Raw genomic sequence first — 23463 nt, forward strand, 5'->3', positions numbered from 1 at the left:
AGTGATGTCACAGGCTGTGGTTGGAGTAAGAATGTCCATCATTTAACCAAGACAGAAGTGGGTTCTTGGAGAAGAATAAACAAAATTGCTAGAATGAATTAAGGTAGACTTCTCTTATTAAAAAAGAAAACATCGGAACTTTAAGAGCAGGGAAAGTTGTGAGGACTTCCTAAAGTTTCTGGAATATGTACTATTTTCCAGCGTCAGTTTCCTTTTTGTTAGCAATAAAATCTTTAAACAAATGGCCTGCCTGCTTATTCTAAGAATGAGAAAAAGGGAGTTCCTAGAAGAAACTTTCCTGACCTGCAGCTAGTGTCGTACGGAGAAAAGCTAGTGGATGATGATAACTGTGAGGAAGAACTTGAACTGAAAGCCCCAGGATATATCAGAGCAACACAGGGCCACAGAGGTTTCAGAAGCTGAAGGTCTGGCAGGTCCACGTGAGCTTTCCTGATTCTCTATTTTTCATTCTAAGTTGGCTATTTATATGGTGGCTTCCTGGAGTTTCAATGGCCCCTAGAGTAGATAATAGTTACAGATTAACAGTGGTAATCAAAATTGTTCCAAAGGTGATCCTTGTTTTTATTGACTTCATTTCAAAATTTCTGCCATTCATTCCTTAGGCAGTAATTTCTGTGCAGCTGTGTTAGTCACTATAGATCTGGGTGTTCCATTATCAAATATCAATGAGCCAATGTGTTCCTGAATTTTGCTGTTTTCTTTTGGCATAGCTCTTCCTAGAATTATTGTGTAAAAATGCAAATTAGTCTTCTCATAGAGTATTTAAATTTTTTTTATGTGTGTGATACTGGGGATTGGGATCAAGCCCATTGGAATTCTACCACTGAGCTACAACCCCAGGACCCCTTTTTCGTTATTTTTCTTCTTCTTTATACTGGGAATTGAACCCAGGGGTGTTCTACCTCTGAGCCCAACCTTATTCTGAAACTGGGTGTCACTAAGTTGCTGAGGCCCTCTAACCTGTGATCCTCCTGTCTCAGCCTCCCAAATAATGGGGTTACAGGTATGTACCACCACGCTTAGCTTCTCAGAGGATTTTAAAATAGCAAAAATAAGCTGGGCGTGGTGGCGCACGCTTGTAATCCCCGCTACGGGAGGCTGAGACAGGAGGATCGTACAGGTTCAAAGCCAGCCTCAGCTACTTAGTGAGGCTCTCAGCAACTTAGTGAGACCCCGTTTCCAAATAAAGTATAAAATAGGTCTGGGAGTATAGCCCGGAGGTAGAAAGCCTCTGGGTTCTACCCCAGTACCACCAAAAAATAAATAAATAAATAGCAAAAATATTTGTTATAGTTTAAAAGTGATTTTATCCTTCCCATTATTTATATTTATTTTGTGGCTATTTTTTTTCAGTTACTTTTTGTAGCCAAAGGAATTTATTAAGGCTTTTTACTCTGAACTATATAACTGAGTTGTGGTAGATTTGGTAGTATATTGATTCTTCTCTATGCAAGAGGCCATCATTAGTTCCCAAATTTTTGCTAAGGATAAACATTCTTAAAATTAGTAACTGATTTCTATTATAATTAATATAAAACACATTTCTATTAATGAGAACATAAACTTTTAACCAGATAGATACTACTAATAATGTGACTGTCATAAATACCTAAAGTTATATGGATATTATAAAACTGATAAATGTGAAAAAAGTTTCCATAGCCACCTCAAAATTAACAATGGCCTTGGAGCTTCTGGATTCCATTCTGTACAAAACAGGTTTTTAAGAATTCATTTAAATGAAGTGTTGACTTTTTAATTTTTGCAATAATACAAAGATAAAAGCACACTAAGAAAAGATGACATACAACTAATGTTAAATACAAAAGGCGTGGCAGAAGAACTTGTCTTCACTTGTTTCATGGGTGATTTCAGATAAGCTTGCCTACTGAATCAGTAAAGATAGGGTTTCCATAAGTGAAAACTTAAACTTCCATATGAGAAGAAATAACTTTTTCTTTTGGTAATTGAAGAATTAAAAGATTTCTTTTTGCCGGGTGTGGTGGCGCACGCTTGTAATCCCTGCGCTTGGGAGGCAGAGACAGAAGGATCGTGCAGGTTTGAAGCCAGCTGTGCTGGCTTAAGAGACCCTGTTTCCAAATAAAAATATAAAATAGGTCTGGGGGTATAGCCCGGAGGTAGAAGGGCTTACAGGAACCCCAGTACCACCCCCAAAAAATTCTTTAAAAAAATTTTTTTAAAAAAGATTTAGGTTTCTTAGATAAAAACTATTATAAAAAACAATCTTCTGTCCAGAAGGACCAATCTCAAACTAGTATCAGATTTAACTGAATATTTTAAAATTTTATGTATATAGACATTTGATCTTATATGAATAATAAAATTCTTAGATAAGTGAATTCTAATAAGTGAAAGCTTATTAACAAAAGCTATTTGTATTATATATGTTATAATATTATAAGCATTAAAACCCCAAATTACATCCTGTATTATAAACTTATTGCTAAATACAAACTGTACTTTATAATGATTAGTCATGGTTAGCTGTATTGACATATATGAACTCTCCCAAGAACAATACTGGATTTATTTTGAATGTTTAGAACAATATTTACTAAACTGTAATACCACAATTTGAGGAAGCTTTAAAAATATAATGCTTACTCAAATATCTAACTGTTCATTTTTTATTTTAGTTTATGATTGAAATAAAAAACTCTGCTGTATCTTGTATACCAACTGATTGGATTAAGGTTGGAAGGTAAGTTTAAAAATCTTTTATTTATAACTTGAATTATAATAACATCTCTATATACTTTATAATTATGTAAATTATATAATTATATACCCTATAATTATATACTTTATAATTATAATAACATCTCTCTATATATGCTACTGAACTGATAATAGCCACATTCTTGAAGGTAAAGCATTTTTCCCCCTTTGATTTTCCTATGGAATTTTTAACCAAAGAAAGAATTGTTTATAGCTATATTTATCTTTGATTTTAAAATACTTTTCAAAAAATCATCTTATTTTAATGTATCTGTTTTCTTTCATAAATTATTGTTTTACTCTTGCAGTTCATAGTACACAAGTAAAAAGCGTCGAGGAACCTTCAGTCGCAAGACTAATTTGGTTGCTTGAACTTCTTGATGAATGCTCTGTCTGACATTTCTTTTAAGAAGCTGAAATTTCATTTTCTACCTCACTGAGCTTCACATTTCTTTATTCCTAATGCTTTTTCTTGACACATAGTTATAATAGTTCTTACATATTCTTCTTGTAGTTTATATCATGAATCAGTGAAAATAAACTAACCCAAAACAAAATTAGAGAACCCCAATGAAACTCTGCCCTTTCCCCTTTTTAGCATTGATCTCCAGGAGCAAACTCATTTGTAGAAGTAGGAGTAGAGAAGTGTACTTTCATGAGCTGTGTTCTTTTTGGAATATTTGTTAGTGCTATTTTAATGAGTTTGCATGAATCTGAGATGAAAATCAAGACACTTGATTTTGCCCAGGACACTTTTAGAGAGATAAGAAACTGATGATGGTATGAAGGAACTATATGTTAAGGATGAAAGGAAGTTTTGACATTTCATGTGAATGATTACTAATTATTTTAACTTAAAACTATTATCCATTGCCACAGCAACAGACACCAGGTTGTACAGGTTTCTTTAGCTCTAATACCATCTTTTTTTATTTTTATTTTTTTTCCTTTTCTGGGCCACCAGAAGCTATACTGTAGATTTTAGTATTGTTGATTTTAGGGGACCTTTTGTTTTTTTCTTTGCAGACATACTTTTAAAGAAATCTACTTCGATCTTATATGACAGCTAATAAGTTGAAATATGCTTTATAAAAAAATTCCTAATAATCATGTTAGCCTATCAAGAACAATGTCTTACTAACTGAATTTTGCTAGAGAAGGCTATGATAAATATTTGCGTAGAAGACTAGATAATGTAACTTAAAAGCAAGAACCATGGCATAAATCAATGGCAGACTCTCTCAAACATTCAATAATATAAATTGAAGGAGCAAGTAAAATTGTTTAGGGAGGTACATTACCTTTTTTTTTTTTTTTTGTCTGTTGTTTGGCCCTCAAGGTTTTGACACAAGGAGAGGTTTTAAAAGTCAGATTTTGAAAATAAAGGGCTCATCTCCATCAAGTAATTTGCCAAATTAAAGATAATGGTGACAGCATATTACAGGAGTGGGAGCAAGCAGAGGACAGAGCACACCCTGACCTTTCTTCTTGAAGACCTAACATAGTATTAGTACCAGCAGTAACAGCAGTGATACCCTTCTACTATTTGTTGAATGCCCACAACTAGATAACTCTGCTAAACACTTTTTTTTTTTGCTCTCTCAGTAGTACCTGTGAGGTCAGTACTATTACAATCCCAGCTTTACAGAGGAGGAAAGTGATGCTTTGAGAAAGCCTGTTCCATTTGCCCCAAGTCACAATAGCTAGAAGGTGGAGGCCTTGTCTTGGATTCTCTGACTAAAGACCTCCAAAACCATTCATTGTGCTCTACAACGTTTTGACAAGGAACTTCCAGACAAGGAACATTTCTTCCATCCAGGGTCACTGGCTCCTGAAGAACTCCTCATAGTTGATTGCCTCCTGAACTCATGCTTTGCTATTCTTTGTGACGCTCTATATTTTTCCTTTTACCCCTCACTGCAATATGTCAATTATATAGAAAAGTATAAAGTACAAAAAATAATATGACCTTCACTGATGTTTCCTCTTCCCAACTTTGTCACATCTTATTTTGCTACATTTCTGATTTTTTAAAGCAAACATTTTATTTTAGTATAATGTAAAGAAAAAATGTTGCTTATGAAATAAAAATTCTAAACTCTGACTTTTCCATATGGATATAATTTGAAATGTATTTATAAAGCTTCCTGAACAAAGTCATAGTCTTTGGAATCAGTAGTTCAGGACCATGACATAATTAAAGAATATTCTTTATTTATAGCTATTTACTTTCAAGGCTCATCAGTGAATAATAGATGACTACTTTAATTTTCTGAAGTGATGGCATTACTGATTCTTATAACCTTGACTTCTTATTTGTGTTTTTCCCCCCTCTTCTAGCACAAAGGCTGTGAGCCGCTTTCACTCTCCTTTTATTGTAGAAAATTACAGACATCTGAATCAGCTCCGGGAGCAGCTAGTCCTTGACTGCAACACTGAATGGCTTGATTTTCTAGAGTGAGTTTACAATGAAAAATATAATCTGACTCTTTGCTATGAGAAATAGACCGGAAAATCTTTCCAACAAAAAGAAAAGTAGAGATTAGATGCTTGTGACCTGCTATAAAATAGTTGAGTACTTGTATTACTGAATTTTATTTATAATCTATTGAAACATAAGCTCATTTTAGTCTTTGGTGAGACCAAATATACATTATTGTTACTGTACTCACATTTTGTTGCTGATGATGTTTAATAGTTACTTTTTGAAATTCTGCATTAATTTACCTTTCATATTAAAGATTTAATGTCTCTTTTACAGTGGACAAAGTAATGGGTTAGTGGTTTTGTTTTTATTATTTCCATTTATTTTTTTTTCTTACTTTTTATATTCTTTTACTTTTAGCTTTTTATTTTGAAAAATTTTAAACCTTCAAGAAAGTTGAAATGATCATTTCTGTGCTCTTTGTCTGGATTTAGCAAGTGTTATCTTTTTATTGCATTTTTATAATAGTAACTAAATACATACACACATACAGTTTTTTGGAAATAAGTTTTAGACATCAAACTTTACCTCTAAAAAATTCAGCATACATCTTCTAAAATTAACATTCTGTTATATAACCAACACCGTATCAACCTAAGACAAATTGATATTAATTGAAGAATATATTTGTTTTCTCAATGATTCCTATCCCCTATTTTCAAATGAAAAATGTAATAAACTTTCACATATTGTATTTGGTTATGTTTCTTTAGTCTATCTGCCACCATTTGTGTGTGTGTTTGTGTTTATTCATTCATTTATTTATTTTGTGGCACTGGGGATCAAGCCCAAGGCATACTAACTCTGAACTACATCCCCAGCCCTATTTTATTTTTTATTTTTAAACAGGGTCTCACTAAGTTGTATATGGCCTCTCTAAGTTGCTGAGGCTGACTGCAAACCTTTGATTCTCCTTTCTTAGCCTCCCAAGTACTAGGATTACAAGCATGTGCCGCTGTGTGCCAGGCTTTTTTGTTTTTATAGCATGTGATTTTTGGGGAAAGAGTTTTTGTTATTATTTTAGAGAATGTCTCACATTTCTGAATGAATGATAGCCATGTGTTTTTTTTGGACAGCATAAGTCAGTGGTGTGCTGGCAAATGTTTAATGGCCAGCTTTCTGGAAGAATACTTGTGTTTTGCTTTTGGTGATTTCTATAGATACTCCCAAGCTGGCTAATTTCCAGCTACTACTGAACTGGAGTTGAAAAGAGATAGGCACAGTTGAGTGTGTGTGTGTGTGTGTGTGTGTGTGTGTGTGTGTGTGTGTGTGTACTGGGGATTGAACCCCGGGGCATTCTAACTCCAAGCTACACCCCATCCCTGTTTTATTTTGAAACAGTCTTACTAGGTTGCTGAGGCTGTCCTTTCTCAGCCTCTCAAGTTCTAGAATTATAGGCCACCACACCTGACTCACAGTTGGCTTTTCTGAGTCCCTACGAGCTGACTTCAGGGCACCCCTGGTCTAAGTGCTTAAGCAGTTTTTATTATTACCAAGGTAGAAAGAAGGGACAGAGCATTAAAGCACTAAATCAGAGAGAAACATAGTGGAGTGCCTTGAGGGTTAGACACTCACTTCTTTTTTTTTTTTTTATTGGTGCATTATATTCATACAACTTATTGGGGTAAAAAACTTGTGTGTACAAACATGTACTCATCGCTGATTTAACCCCTACCCAAATCCCACCCCATTCCCTCCCTGTCCCTCCCTCCCTTGCTTGGCTTAGTGATTGACTTCGATATGTTTAAGTACATTGTGAGCTTTAGAGATTTTCCTCTTCCCCCCTCATTTCTCCTCCTTTAGGTTGTTTTGTTTGCTCATCTTTTTTCCCTAACTCTCACATATTAGGGAAAGCATCTGATTTCTTATTTTTTGTGCCTGACTAATCTCACTTAGCATAATGTCCTCCAGTTCCATCCATTTCCCTGAAAATGATGTAATTGAGTTTTTTTTGATGGCTGAGTAAAATTCCATTGTGTACATATCCCACAGTTTTGTAATCCATTTATCTGTTGATGGACATCTTGGCTGGTTCCATAGTTTGGCTATGGTGAATTGTGCAGCTATGAACATAGATACACATGCATTAGTTTGGTAGTTTGGTTTCTTTTCTTTTGGGTAGATACCCAACAGTGGTATTGCTGGATCAAATGGTAGATTTGTTCCCATTCTTCTGAGGATTCTCCATACTGTTTTCCAAAGTGTTTGCACTAATTTGCAATCCCACCAACAATGTCTTAGAGTTCCCACTTCTCCACATCCTCGCCAGCATCTATTGTTGTTTGTGTTTTGAATGATGGCCATTCTAGTTGGAGTTAGGTGAAATCTCAGGGTAGTTTTGATTTGCATCTCTCTGATTGCCAGTGATGTTGAGCATTTTTTCATGCATTTATTGGCCATTTGAATTTCTTCTTTTGTGAAGTGTCTATTTAGTTCATTTGCCCATTTTGTTATTGGATGCTTTGTTTTCTTAGTGTTGAGTTTCTTGAGTTCTCTGTATATTCTAGATATTAGTCCTCTATCAGTGGTGTAGGTGGCAAAAATCTTCTCCCATTCTGTTGGCTCTCGATTGAGATTCTTGATAGTTTCCTTTGCTGAACAGAAGCTCTTCAGTTTCATGCAATCCCATGTATTGATTCTCCTTTTAATTTGTTGTGCCTTTGGGGTCTTGTTGAGGAAATGTTTGTGCCTATGTGTTGTAGTGTTGGACCTATGCCCTCTTCAAGGAGCTTCAAAGTCTCTGGTTTAATTTCCAAGTCTTTGATCCATCGTGAGTTGACTTTTGTACAGGGTGAAAAAGTGGGATTAAAATCCAATTTTCTGCATATGGTTAACCAGTTTTGCCAACACCATTTGGTGAAGAGGCTATCTTTTTTCCAGTGTATGTTTTTGGCCTCTTTGTCAAAAATCAATTGGCTGAAAGTGTGTGGACTTGTTTCTGGGTCTTCTATTCTGCTCCATTGGTCTATATATCTGTTCTTTTGCCAGTACCATGCTGTTTTTATTACAATGGCTTTGTAGTATAGTTTAAAGTCAGGTATTGTGATTCCTCCTGCATGGTTTTTGTTGCTGAGAACTACCTTGGCTATTCTGGGCTTTTTGTTATTCCAGATAAATTTAAGGACCGATTTTTCTATGTCTGTGAGGAATGATCTTGGTAGTTTAATGGGCATTGCATTAAATCTGTAGATCACTTTTGGGAGGATGGCCATTTTAATGATATTTATTCTGCCAATCCATGAACATGGAAGATCTTTCCATCTTCTAAGATCTTCTTCGATTTCTTTTTTCAGTGTTTTATAATTTTCTTTGTAGAGATCTTTTACCTCCTTGGTCAAGTTTATTCCTAGGTATTTTATTTTTTTGTGGGAGATCCTGAGTGGAAGTGTTTTCTGAATTTCTTTTTCAGTGGATTTATGGTTGGTGTACAGGAAAGCTTCTGATTTATTAAGATTGATTTTGTATCCAGATACCTTGCTGAATTTGTTGATCAGTTCTATAAGCCTTTTGGTTGAGTTTGTTGGGTTTTCTAAATATAGTATCATGTCATCTGCAAATAGTGAAAGCTTACGTTCTTCTTTTTCTATTTGTACTCCTTTGATTTCCTTTTCTTCCCTTATTGCTCTGGCTAGAGTCTCTAGTACTATATTGAAGAGAAGTGGTGATAGTGGACATCCTTGTCTCGTTCCAGTTTTTAGGGGGAATTCTTGAAGTTTTTCCCCATTTAATATGATGTTGGCAGTGGGCTTATTGTAGATTGCCTTAATAATGTTGAGATATGTTCCTTCTATTCCAATTCTCTGCAGTGTTTTTATCATAAATGGATGTTGAGTTTTATCAAATGCTTTTTCAGCATCTATTGAGATGATCATGTGGTTTTTGTCTTTGATTCTGTTTATATGATGAATTACATGGATTGATTTTCGTATATTGAACCAGCCTTGCATCCCTGGGATGAACCCTACCTGGTCATGGTGAATGATTTTCTTGATGTGGTTTTGAATGCGTGTTGCTAGTATTTTGTTTAATAGTTTTGCATCCAAGTTCATCAGAGATATAGGCCTGTAGTTTTCCTTCCTTGAACTGTCTTTATTCAGTTTGGGTATTAGTGTGATGTTGGCTTCATAGAATGTATTTGGGAGAGTCCCGGTTTTTTCTATTTCCCGAAATAGTTTGAGTAGTATTGGGATTAGTTCTCCTATAAAGGTTTTATAGAATTCACTTGGGAAACCATCTGGTCCTGGGCTTTTCTTTGATGGTAAGCTCTTTATTGCTATTTCAATCTCTTTGATTGTTATTGGTTGGTTTAAGTGTTCTATATCTTCTTGTCTCAGTTTAGGAAGGTTGTATTTATCTAGGAAGTTGTCGATTTCCTCCAGATTTTCCATTTTGTTGGAGTGTAGTTTTTCAAAGTAGTTTCTGATAATCCTCTGGATTTCTACGCTGTCAGTAGTAATGTCTCCTTTTTCATCCCTTATCTTCATAATTTGGGTTGATTCTCTCTTTTTTTTAGTTAGGTTGGCTAGTGGTTTATCAATCTTGTTAATTTTTTCAAGAAACCAGCTTTTGTTTTTGTTGATTTTCTGTATTGTTTTTTTATTCTCTATTTCGTTAATTTCTGCTCTAATTTTAATAATTTCCCGTCTTCTGCTGGCTTTGGGGTTCAATTGTTCCTGCTTTTCAAGGGCTTTGAGGTGTGTCATAAGGCTATTTATTTGAAGATTTTCTGTTTTTCTTATGTGAGCACTCAGTGCTATAAATTTTCCTCTTAATACTGTCTTCAAAGTGTCCCAGAGATTTTGATGTGTTGTTTCTTTATTTTCATTTGTTTCTAGAAATTTCTTGATTTCACCTCTTACATCTTCTATTACCCATTTTTCATTCAGAAGTGTGGTGTTCAGTCTCCACATGTTTATGTTGTTTCTCTGGGTCTTCTTATAGTTGATTTCTAGTTTCATTCCATTATGGTCTGAAATGACACAGGGAAGTATGTAACATTTTTTAAATTTGCTAGTGCTCATTTTGTGTCCCAGGATGTGATCTATTTTGGAGAAGGTTCCATAAGCAGCTGAGAAAAATGTAAACTCTGCTGTAGTTGGGTGAAATATTCTATATGTGTCCAACAGGTCCATTTGGTTAATGGTGTTCTTTAGTTCTGAGACATTTTTACTGACCCTTTGTCTGGAAGATCGGTCTAGTATTGTGAGAGGTGTGTTGAAGTCTCCCAGTATTATTGTGTTGGGATTTATGTGTGACTTCATGTCACAAAGAGTTTGATTTATGAAAGTAGCTGCCCCTATGTTTGGGGCATAGATGTTGATTATTGTTATTTCCTCTTGCTGGACTATTCCTTTTACCAGTAAAATGTGACCTTCTTTGTCTCTTCTAATAAGTTTGGGTTTGAAGTCTAACTTGTCTGATATCATAGTTGCTACTCCTGCTTGTCTTCGAGTACCATTAGCATGGATTACCTTGCTCCAGCCCTTTACCTTGAGTTTGTTCCTATCTTTACTTGTAAGGTGTGTTTCTTGTAAGCAGCAGATGGATGGATTCTGGCTTTTAATCCATTTTGCCACTTTATGTTTTTTTTATTGGGGAGTTGAGGCCGTTTACATTCAGTGTGATTATAGAGAGATAATTTTTAATTCCCAACATGTTAAGATCTTATTTCTGTTTGAGATACTGTTTATTCTTCTTTGCTTAGTTGTCTGCTGGATGGGAATTCTTGTTTCTTTGGTTCTGGCGTGTATTACCCATTTCCTCTTTGCAGTTAATTTCCTTGAGTATTTTCTCTAGCGCTGGTTTTGAAGACATAAATTCCTTCAGTTGCTGTTTGTCATGGAAGCTTCTTATTTCCCCATCTAATTTGATGGATAGTTTTGCTGGGTAGGAAATTTTTGGCTGGGAGTTGTTTTCTTTCAGAGTTTGGAATATGTTACTCCAAGCCCTTCTGGCTTTCATAACTTGGTTTGGGAAGTCTGGAGTGATTCTAATTGGTTTGCCTCTGTATGTCACGTGGCCTTTTGTTTTTGTTGCCTTTAAGGTTCTCTGCTTGGCTTCCACATTAGTCATTTTGACAATTATGTGGCGTGGGGATCCTCTTCTCTGATCCTGTCTAAAGGGAGTTCTATAAGTTTCCTAAACCTGTGTATCAACCTCTTGTTCTATGTTTGGAAAATTTTCTGCTATTACTTCCTTGAAGAGATTGTTGATCCCTTTGGTGAATTCGGTGGATTCGCTGCTGCTGCCACTGGCAATATGGCACCACTGCCACGCCCTTGGCCGTGATGCGGCGTATTTCTTCTCTGGTTTTGAACTCCGCTCTGAGTCCTTGCCAGTTGTGCTGTGCCCGGCCCTTGGGAGCTTTAGATGTTCTCTGCACCAACAAAACTGCTGACTGCCGCCGGGTTGTTCAGCACCTGCTCACCTCGGCTCGCTGTCCACCCCTCCTCTCAGGCGCCTGGTGGCTGGTTGAGTGGGTTGGTCTAGGGCCGTCCGGTGAACTCGCCGCTGCCGCCAGCAGTAAGACGCTGCTTCTGCATCCTAGGTCGTGAGGCCAGAGTACCTCCTCTCTGGATTTGAGCTCTGTTTTGAGTCTCCCTCCTCTCTGGAGCCTGGTGCTGCTAGGGGAGATGTGGGCCGCGCCGCTCTGGCCGCTCTGCGCCACGGCTCTGGCTGTTCTCCACCACAGCTCTGGCCGCTCCGGCTACTCCAGCCGCTCTGCACCGCGGCTCTGGCTTCTCTGCACCGCGGGTCTGGCCTCTCCGGCCGTTCCGCGACGTGGCTCTGGCTGCTCCGGCTGTTCTGGCCGCTCTGCTCTGGCTGCTCTGGCCGCTCCGCTCAGCTGTTCTGGCCGCTCCGCTCCGGCTGCTCCAGCCGCTCCGCTCCGCGGCTCCGGCCACTCCGCGCCGCCGCTCCGGCCAATCCACGCTGCGGCTCTGGCCGCCCCGCTTGGCTGTTCTGGCCGCTCCGCTCGGCTGCTCTGGCCGCTCTGCTCGGCTGCTCTGCACCGCGGGTCTGGCCACTCCGGCAGCTCCGGCCATTCCGCGATGCGGCTCTGGCTGCTCTGGCTGCTCAGGCCGCTCCGCTCCGCAGCTCCCCCCAATCCACGCTGCGGCTCTGGCCGCTCTGGCTGCTCCGGCCGCTCCGCGCCTCGCGGGCACGGCACTTCATTCTGGTTTTTTTCCGGTGTCTTGTTTTTCCAGCCCTTTTTCTCTGTCCCTTGTATTTACCGTTTTTATTTCTTTGCTGGTGGTGTTTTATGGCTCTGAAAGGTGCTGGTTTTGTGGTAGTAGAGTTGGATTGTTAGCGGGACTTGTAAGTGCCGCTTTCCTCCGTCGCCATCTTCCCGGAAGTCTCCAGACACTCACTTCTGATGTCTTAATTCATTATTCTTTTTATGAGCTCCATGGTGGTTAAGTATAGTTACTACAAATGTATACAAAGATACAGAATAAGAAGCAAGTTGCCGCACCAGTGATGAGGGTTGGGGCCCAGATTTGCCCAGACCATCTGGAAGTTAGGCATTTGTCCTCTTCATATAGACTGATGAACCCACAGGCATCATTCTGAGCAGAAACTTTGTAGTCTCTCTCTTTAAAAGCTTAAACAGGCTAGGCATGGTGGTACATTCTTGGAAGCCCACTACTTGGGAGGCTGAGACAGGTGGATCATTGGTTCAAGGCTGGCCTCAGCAATTTAGTGAGGAGATCCTCAACAACATAGTAAGAACTTTCAGAATTAAAAAAATAAAAAGTCTGGGGGTATAGCTTGGAGGTAAAATTCCCCTGAGTTCAATCCTCACTACTAAAGACAGAGATTCTTTACTTATAAAGATTCAGTGAGTTCCTTCAAGGAACTTTATTCCATTTATTTATTTTTTTATTCTTTTGATACTGAGGATGGAACCCATGGACATTCTACATCTAATCTATGTCCCAGCCCTTTTAATTTTGAAGCAGGGTCTTGCTAAGTTGCTGAGGCTGGCCTCAAACCTGTGATCTTCCTATCCTAGCTTCCCAAGGGCTAGAATTCAGGTGTGCACCACTTCAACTTAACAAATGGGAAAAAAAATACATCAGAGGTTGTTTTTTTTTTTTTTTTTTGGTGGTACTGGGGTTCCTGGAAGCCCGTTTACCTCCAGGCTACACTCCCAGACCTATTTTATATTTTTGAAACAGGGTCTCTTACGCCAGCGTGGCTGGCTTCGATCCTGCGCGATCCTCCTGTCTCCGCCTCCCAAGCGCAGGGATTACAAGCGTGTGCCACCACGCCCGGCGTCATCAGAGTTTTTAAAGAGTTGTAAGTAGATACCAACAAAGTCTTGAATTAGACAACCACAAAGAAATTCTAGTTAACTTCTCCTAAATCTTCTGAGATTCTCTTAATTCAGTGTCTTGAATCCAGGATGGGAGCTTTGTCAATTCAATTCTTTTTCCAATTTACTTTCTTTTTTTCTTAAAAATTATACATTTATTCATGCATTATGGTCTCACATCATAATATAGTTATAGTGTTGGTGAGGTACGTGCATACAGCTTTTTCCTGGCTCTCTCCCCATTCACCTGTCCCCATCTGTGATACTGAGATTGATATTGGTATCCTCACATATGTACCTAATGTCAATGGAAGTGTTTCCTTCATTAACTCCCTTGTGGTGCTGTAATTTCTGCTCCATTATCAGAAGTCCCTCTGGTATCCTCCTTACTCTATTGCTTACGCAAAGAGAGAAAACATGTGACCTTTCACTTTCTGTTATTGGCTATCTTACTTAACATAAGGTTCTCCAGGTCTATCCATTTTCCTGCAAATTACATAATTTTGTTTTTTATTGCTGAGTAGAATTCCATTGTGTGTATATCTCATAATTTTATAAATCCATTCATCTGTTGATGGATACCTGGATTGGCTCCCTAATTTGGCTATTATGAATTGTGCTACTATAAACATGGATATTTATGTATCACATATTATATTGATTTCAAAACTTGGAAAAGATATGCAGGAGTGGTATAGCTGTATCATAGGACGGATCCATTCCCAGTTTTCTGAGGAATTTCCACACTGATCTCCATAGTGGCTACACTAATTTGTAATTCCACCAGTGTTCAAGAATGATAGAGAGATACATGCACACAGTACTTGGTGAACAATTCACTTTCAATTTCCTTCATTAAGGACTTTTAGGGCTCTTGAATTTTTGAGTTTTCCTGGCTTTTTCTTTACTATTGTCATCAAGAACATGAAAATTTAACAAAAATTATACCTTTCAAGCTTAAAGGTCCACATTCTATAAGGGTTCTGGAAATTTGGTTAGGTAATTCCATGTTCACTCTATTGATTTTGTTCTTCCCATAAATATTCAGATTTAAGAAAGTTCCAGTCTCTCTGGCTAAATACCTTGGCATTACTCTTTTTTTTTTTTTTTGATGGGACTGGGGTTCCTGGAAGCCCTTCTACCCCCGGGCTACACTCCCAGACCTATTTTACATTTTTTAAAAAATTTGGAAACAGGGTCTCTTAAGCCAGCGCTGCTGGCTCCGAACCAGCATGATCCTCCTGTCTCTGCCTCCCAAGCACGGGGATTACAAGCGTGTGCCACCATGCCCGGTGGCATTACTCTTTTTTTTTTTTTTTTAATTGTACTAGGGATTGAATCCAGGAACATAAAACCTCTGGGATGCACTCCAAGCCCTCTTCAATTTTTATTTTGAAGCAAGGTCTTGCTAAGTTACTGAGGCTGGCCTTGAGCCTACAGTTCCTGTCTCAGTCTTCCAAATACTTGGATTAGAGGTGTGCTCCACCTTGGTGTTATTCTTAATTCTTTTTTCCTTTCATTCTTTTATCTGTTTCAATTTTTTGATTTTTTTCAAGTAACCCTTTGGTTTGTCTCTTCTTGTATTCTCCTCTAACTCATCACTATAACAGTTCATACTGTTCTTATAATAGCCTTCTGACTTGGCCCTTCTGCCAGATCCACTTAGGAGAATTCTGTTTTCATTAAACCATCTTTTTGCTGTAGTTCAGCATTGTTAAGAGTGAGCTAACTTCAAATATAGTATTCCAGAAGAGTATGATACTCATGGTACTGTTGAAGATGATGATGTAAAACAATATTGAAATATATAACTTTGTGTATATCTACATAAAGCATAACATATAAACCCTTATATTTTTAAAGATTGAACGTATATATTATTACATTACTAATAGCCATATATTGATCACGTGCATATCTTTGAAGAAATATGTATATATATTTCACACAAATGTGTATCTTCAGTTTACAATGGAGTCACATCCTGATAAATTATTTTGAAGTAATGATAATGAAATAAATATTTCCATTGCAAGTTGGAAATACTACTTAGTAAAAAATACACTTAACTCACCTAGCCTACCATTATACCTTAGCCTTCCTTACCTAAAACGTGCTCAGAACACCTACGTTAGGCCTAACACTTAAGTTAGGCCTCTTGAGGGTATCATGCCACTTATAACTAGCCTGGGAGAGAAATCAAAACATGTAATTTAAAATACAATTTCTACTGACTGGTTATCATTTTGGCACCATTGTAAATTGGAAAAATTATAATTTGAACCATCATATTTTGGGGACCTGCTGCCTATAGACTCCAAATGTTAAATGACTAGTTTTCGATGGGGAGGTCATGGGTGATTTCTTTTGCAAATACATGATTTCATAGTATAATAATATGTGTATTATAGAATATAAAATATATATTTGAAAATACATATTTTAAAGCTTTATCAAAACATGTATTGGCTGAAACTTAGCTCGAGCATTTGCAGCTAGAGCCCAGTTCAGAGCAGCTTCATTGCTATGCTCATTGTTTACTGTGGTGCCAGATGGTTTGAATATATTGTCATAGAAAAATGATTAACCTCAATGAACCTGACATCAGAGGATTGAACATCAGCCACACAAGTCTATTTAGCTCTGGCTGAGGCATAACTGTTGGGCATTAGTCATATTACTTTTGATCAAAATGTTGCAGAAAATCAAGGCTACAAACGCTACTGTGAATGAAATCTTTTCTCAAAACCTGTTTCTTTTGTGTTCTAGAAGACGGACTGTGAATGTTGAGTAATTGTCTCAATAGAAAATTCTTTAGAATAAATAATTTATTGATAAATTAAGGAATTATATATGGATAATATAGTATAATTAAGTATAATATAATTACTACTTAATTAAATCTTTAATTCTTTAAATTATAATGCCTCTAATATAATAGCTCAAATATTTTAAACATCTATTTGCAAATAGAAAGTAAACTATGTCTCTTCTTATCATCCTCCCATATTGTTGAGCAAGATTTGATAGAAAACCTCTCTAATTATCCTAACAGCTTATAACTCAGATATCTTTATCTGCTTCCCGTAGACCTCTTTTGGCCAGAGATTAAATCACTGTGCTTTGACTTCAACCTTAATTTGGTTGATGCTATAGCGGTAGGGTTGCATATTGTCACGCTATAAAGTTAGTCTTTCGGATTGTTACTGGGATTGCCCATTTTTTGGCTTGTTATTTTTCTGGTATTGATAATCTGAAATTTTGGCAATGTGAAACAACATGGACAAAGACCAAGAATCAAACAAGACTTATTTTTAAGAGTTCTGATGATGTTTAAAGTTTATGATAGTTTTTAATTTTATTCATTGCCAGGCACTGTACCAGCAAGAAATGGGACAACACAATGAAAAAAAAAGGTCTTGAGACTTTATTTTTGGTTTTGCAGAAGTGAGAGGGGAGAAAGCAAGAGAACCAAACTCCTGAACAAAGCTCAGTTCTTCCTTTTATTACGGGCCTACAGAAGTAAGGCTAGGTCATCAAATCATTAATTGTCTCTGGCTAAGGAATAAAGCATTGAGTTAGGTATGCTTTAGAAGATAAAGATCTGGCGGTGTTTGCAAGAGCGGCAGAGGTTGCTGTCTTCAGCTCCCTCCTTTATCCCTTAAGCAAAGCAAAAGGTGTAGTAAAACAGGAGGAAATAGCTTAGATAGCAAAGGGGCAGCAAAGTCACTGACTTCAATTCCCTCAAGAAAGACAGTCTTCTGCCAAAGCAAGCAAGAAGATATAAATCCTTAAGCCAGTATTTTTTCAGACTGCTAATAGTTTCCCACAATTCATATGTCTCACATATTCATCATTGATATGAGAAAGAACATTGTTGTCCATATAAAAATAATTACCTTATCCTTCACTGCTTTTATTTTTTATTGGCAGAAATGATACTCACTGAAAGCTATGCCACCCATTTCTGTCTGGAAATTAGAAGATCGGTTACCTGATGAGAAGCCAGTTACAATTCAGCCTCAGGCTGAGTAGTATGAACTTAGGCCATGGTGGCCTGGAGAGGTCCTGAGAAGAGGGAGTAAGAGTAATGAAAGTTGTGACACGATCATTTGTTAGTAAGAAAATTTTCTGACACTCATGTCTAGATAGGCAGAGGGCAGAGACAGCAAATAGGAGCTCTCTGGCAAAAGAGAGGGTACCAGGTTAAGAAGACCAGATAGGTCAGTAATTAGGACAAGGGGTGGCATAGGCTATAGTCTAATGGGTAAATGAAAGGTCAGATTAAAAAACAATAACAACAACAACAACAACAACAACAACAAGAAAAAAAAACATCTAAGCCTGCTCAGGAATGACAAGGCATGTCTCTGGGCAGCCACGAGAAGAATTAGGTCCCTACTGAATGTGACATCCTCAAAACAGGAAGGCCTTTCTAAGGTGTCACCTGAAGACTGCCTATCTGATGCCAGGTCACATCCTTCATGTGTTCATGATTTGCATAGGCTCTTAAAATGTTAGTATAATTCATATTTATTTAATGAACTTTAATTCAATGAGAAATAGGTAAATTATATTAATGCCGTGTGTACTTGCAGAAGTATAAAGTGTACTGAGTATATTTTTTAGTTTACAAACAGTTAACATGAAAATAAAGCTATGTACTTAAAGTGTTATTTCTAGTATGTTGGAAATATCACTTATATAGACTACTTTATCCTATACTAAAAACCAATCAGAAAATACATAATTTGTTTTGTGTGTGTGGTGTTACTGGGATTCCTGGAAACCCTTCTACATCCGGGCTACACTCCCAGACCTATTTTTATACTTTGTTACAGGGTCTCTTAAGCCAGTGAGGCTGGCTTCGAGCCTGTGCGATCCTCCTATCTCCGCCTCCCAAGTGTGGGGAACGCCACCACACCCAGCTAGAAAATACATAATTTTTAAAAAGTAAAAAAGCGATCATGTAGGAATTGTATATCCTTAATTTGACAGCTTTTTCAAGCTAAGGAGCACAGCTTTTTCAAGCTAAGGAGCACTGTAAATGTTTGGATTTAAATAACAAGTAGACTAAATCTCAGTATATATGAAATTCATACTATAATAGAAAAAAAACTTTTTAAGAGAGGCTTTCAATGTAACAAGACTCTTTCTTCCCTCTTCCCTCTTTCTGCTTCCACTCTTTCTTCCCTTCTTTCCTGTATGTAAGGAATATCTGAGCTATGCTATGATTTTATGCAGAAAGCAGGCAACTTCTATTTTATTTCTTTCTCTGTATAATAAGGAAGTAAGCTAGTGGAGTCTATAGAATTGCACTGAGAGGTGGGTGATATAAAGAGCATAGTTCAGCTGGGCATGGTGGCACACACTTAAAATCCCAGCACTTAAGAGGCTAAGACAGGAGGATTGCACGTTTGAGGTCAGCATTGCAACATAGTGAGACCCTGTTTCAACATAAGAAGGGTGGGAGTATAACTTGGAGGAGAACACCCCTGAATTAAATTCCTAGTACTGCAAACAAATAGTATGAAGAAGAAAGAATAATTTAGGGATACGGGTCCTCAGTGGAAGAGTACTTGTCCAGCACTGGTGAGGTGCTGGGTCGGAGCCATAGCACTACAGTACAAAGGGCATCCAGGTTTTGTTGTTTAATAGTTGTATGACCTTAGGTTTAATTGCTTTATTTCTCTGAACTTTATTCTTAAAACTTAGGAAATGAAGATTTAACCTTGATGGTTGTTATAAAGAAATAACATAGGTGCCTCTTGTTCTCTGGTTAGTAAATAATTGGTTTTCCCTTTAGCATTTCTCTTAGACCTTATTTATAGTTAACTCAGTTATCATTATATTCTCTCATTTTCTAGTCTTTGAAGAATTTGTGACTTATCACCACCTACACTTAAAAATGTTTTTAATTGAACAAAATTGTTTAAGCTCTCTCGGAAGCAGAAGATTTATAAAAATTTAAGCTTAGTTGTATATTTTCTCTTTATTTAAAAAGATGTTTTGCTGGGTGTGGTGGTGCACACTTGTAATCCCAGTGCTTGGGAGGCTGAGACAGGAAGATGGCACAGGTTTGAAGCCAGCCTCAGCTACTTAGTGAGGCTCTCAGCAACTTACTGAGACCCTGTTTCCAAATAAAGGTCTGGGAGTATAGCCCAGAGGTAGAAAAACCCTGGGTTTCACCCCCAGTACCCCCCAAAAAGATGTTTTATTCTCAGCATTTAAAAAATTAAGTTTTAGATCCTTTTTATAATATAATTATGTACATTTCAAATATCCACAATTGATTATTACATAGAGATGTCCACAACTTATCCAGTATTGTATACATTGACATAAAATGTTAAGATATGAGATACTAAGATTATTTAGGCAAAATAGAGAAAGAAAAAACAGAACACCTGTATACATCTTATACTTTACCCAAATAAGTCTTCCAATAAAAATAGTTTAAGCTTTTAGATATTATAGTTTTAATTGGCCAAAGATTTGAGGCAATAATCCCATTATGTTTTAAAAAACAAATCTAAATTTAAAATTTTATATGCATTATTAATAAGATAACTATAAAGTACTCTTTTCTTGCTTGTCTATAATAGTTACTTATTACAAATTCTGTTCTATGCCAAGAACATGGACTAGATGTTAGGGCTACAAAGGTTGGTAAATCTGCCTGTGACAGAGCTTCCAGTTCAGTGTAAGAGGTATTTAAATTATCACTCCAGGGTTGGATGTTGCTATAAAGAAGGTCCACAAAGGAAAGCTGACCTATCTTAATTATCCATGTTATTGAAGCTTAATGAAAATGATTTCTACATTTGTGTTAATTATGACTAAGTTGAAATATCACAAATGAAATTGTTCTATAGTATAAATAGTAGACACCTCTATATAGAAGCTGTTTTAGGTTTATATAACATTACCATAAATAAAAAGAAGCTTCAGTAGTCTAATTATATTAAAAAGAAAGGAAGTTCAGACCAGTTTCCATCTTTCTTTTGTAGATATGTCTGCTTATTTTTTGTGTGTTTATATTAGCTAGAAAAGTGATTACTTGTTGCACAGCTTTTGTAGGTCTAAGAAATCACTTTGCTTATTTTTTGTTGTTGCTGCTGTTTTTTTAGGAATTTCAGCGGACATTATCACTCTTTGTGTAAAGCAGTGCATCACCTAGCAACTGTTGACTGCATCTTCTCCCTGGCCAAGGTCGCTAAGCAAGGAGATTACTGCAGGTAACATATTTTTTAATCTACCCCCTTTATCACTGCTTCAAGTAAAATAGCATTATTTAGTTAAGTATAATACCTTTATCATAAAATATTAGTCACTCAGATGTGTTAGACTCTTGGTAAAGTTGAATGTCATATAGTTTGATTTGGAAATGAGCACATTTTTTTTCTTGTTTATTAGTACAGTGAAAATAGATGTTCAGTGTAACTCAATTTGAGTGTTATATTTTGATTTTTAAGTTTATTTAGACAACATTTTTATAAAGTTTGAGAACTCCTTTTATTTGTTTGCTTTGCTTGAACACTTTATAACTTTTTAAAATTTTTTTATTGGTGCATTGTAGTCATACATCTTAATGGTATAAAAGATTGGCGGAGACAAACATGCACACATCACCCAATTATCCCTTACCCAGTCTCCATCCCATTCCCTCCCCATCCCTCCTTTCCATGCTTGGCTTAGTGATTTACTTTGATGTGTTTAAGTACATCCTGTGCTTTAGAGAGTTTCCCTCTTCCCCCTCCCATCCCTTGAGGTCGCCTTATTTGCTCATCTGTAGGATCTCCTTCATCTAGAGTTCCTCCTATCACCCATTTCTCCCTAACTTTCACATATTAGGGTTAGCATGTTCAACTTCATTATAAAATCTTGGTTAGACAACAAAGTACTGAGGGAATGGGGGCATTTCTGTAATCTCCTCTCTTCCTCTTTTTGAGTTCCCAAATCATCACACTATTCTTTATTGGCCTCTAAACATCCCAACATAGTTTGTTCTCATATAATGGATGTTGGCATAACAGGGATCTCACTTTAAATGTTAACTTTAACTTTTGGACAAGTTGTTTGTCTTCCAAAAGCTTGAGACAGACAGACAGAAAATTTCAGAAATATTAGAATATTTAGCTCATTGGAGTATTGTGAGAATTAAAAGAAAACATATAAATGATAGTGCCCAGAAGTGCCTGTGACCTTTCATTTTGGACCAAATGCCATGTTTTTGTTCTGGTGGTACTGGGGTTCCTGGAAACCCTTCTACCTCCGGGCTACACTCCCAGACCTATTTTATATTTTTATTTGGAAATGGTCTCTTAAGCCAGCAAGGCTGGCTTTGAACCAGCGCGATCCTCCTGTGTCCGCCTCTCAAGCCCGGGGATTACAAGCGTGCGCCACTACACCTGGCTCTTTTCTTTTTTTTATTTTTATTTATACTCTTAAGTGTCCTATAGTATCCAGTAGAAAACACATGTTTAAAAAACAATTTTTTAATGTACAGCACTTCTTTGTGGGAGGAGAGTTGGAGGAATTGGCTACACAAGTAATGTGCCCTAAATGTACCATTTTCTGTATTGTTTGATTTATTTTACTGTCCATTTGTGGTGTCAAGCGTAACAGTTTCATTAAAAATCTCAGGTATGTCCCATATGTAGAAGTGAGAGAAGTAAATTTCTAAATCCTTTCACATGCTTAATTATGGGAACTAAAAGTATTATTTTATAAAACTCTGTATTGGAAATAAATTGTTTTCTAAGTAAACTTTAGGTAGGAATTAGAATGATTGTTAATTTATCTATTTGGAGTGGCCTTATATTTTTAATCTTAGATATTTTTTCTTTCATTCTGGGATTTTCTTTGTAGTAAAGAAAATCTACTCTTTGTAGCTATTTAGTCTTGCTTTGTGATGTGCCAGTATGGGCAACGTAGACTCTGTCTCTAAACAAAGTAAAATAAAATAAAGGGCTGGATGTAACTTAGTGGCTCTTGTGGCCCTGTGTTTAATCCCCATTACTGATTTTTTTTTTTTTTTTTTTTTTTTTTGCGGGTTTGGAGATGGAACCCAGAGGCATTTGACCTCCGAGCTACACCCCCTGCCCAATTTTTTATTCTTTATTTTGAAATCGGGTCTCACTGAGTTGCAGAGAGCCTCACTAAGTAGCTGAGGCTGTCCACAAACTGCGATCCTTCTGTCTCAGCCTCCCGAATGCTGGGATTATAAGTGTGTGCCACCACGCCCAGCTTGAAATTTTTTTTTTGATGAATTGTATTTCATTAAAATTAAAAGTTTCTTTTCCTCCCAAACTACCATTCCAGGAATGAAAATGTAACTAACTAGGCATGGGAGAAAATACAGAGCATGTATTTATAAAAAGATTCACATCTAAAATAAAAACAAAATTAATAACATCAATCAAAACTACCCTGAGATTTCACCTACCTCCAACTAGAATGGCCATCATCCAAAACACAAACAACAACAGATGCTGGCGAGGATGTGGAGAAGTGGGAACTCTAAGACATTGTTGGTGGGATTGCAAATTAGTGCAACCACTTTGGAAAACAGTATGGAGAATCCTCAGAAGAATGGGAACAAATCTTCCATTTGATCCAGCAATACCACTGTTGGGTATCTACCCAAAAGAAAAGAAACCAAACTACCAAACTAATGCATGTGTATCTATGTTCATAGCTGCACAATTCACCATAGCCAAACTATGGAACCAGCCAAGATATCCATCAACAGATGAATGGATTACAAAACTGTGGGATATGTACACAATGGAATTTTACTCAGCCATCAAAAAAAACTCAATTACATCATTTTCAGGGAAATGGATGGAACTGGAGGACATTATGCTAAGTGAGATTAGTCAGGCACAAAAAATAAGAA

The 23463-nt window shown here is 36.9% G+C and overlaps 1 protein-coding gene across 1 annotated transcript in view; it reads left to right on the forward strand.

The window, feature by feature from the left end:
• The window catches only part of MSH3 (mutS homolog 3), a gene marked incomplete at both ends in the record, with an annotated part of 228429 nt that overhangs the window by 113724 nt on the left and 91242 nt on the right, over positions 1-23463 (forward strand). The window contains 3 exons of the mRNA XM_080706313.1: positions 2679-2743; positions 5101-5217; positions 20693-20800. Coding sequence (XP_080562439.1) covers positions 2679-2743; positions 5101-5217; positions 20693-20800 — 290 coding nt within the window. The remainder of the gene's footprint in view (positions 1-2678; positions 2744-5100; positions 5218-20692; positions 20801-23463) is intronic.

Source organism: Muscardinus avellanarius, assembly GCF_963383645.1.
Source record: "Muscardinus avellanarius genome assembly, chromosome: 1".
NCBI classification, from domain to species: Eukaryota; Metazoa; Chordata; class Mammalia; order Rodentia; family Gliridae; genus Muscardinus; species Muscardinus avellanarius.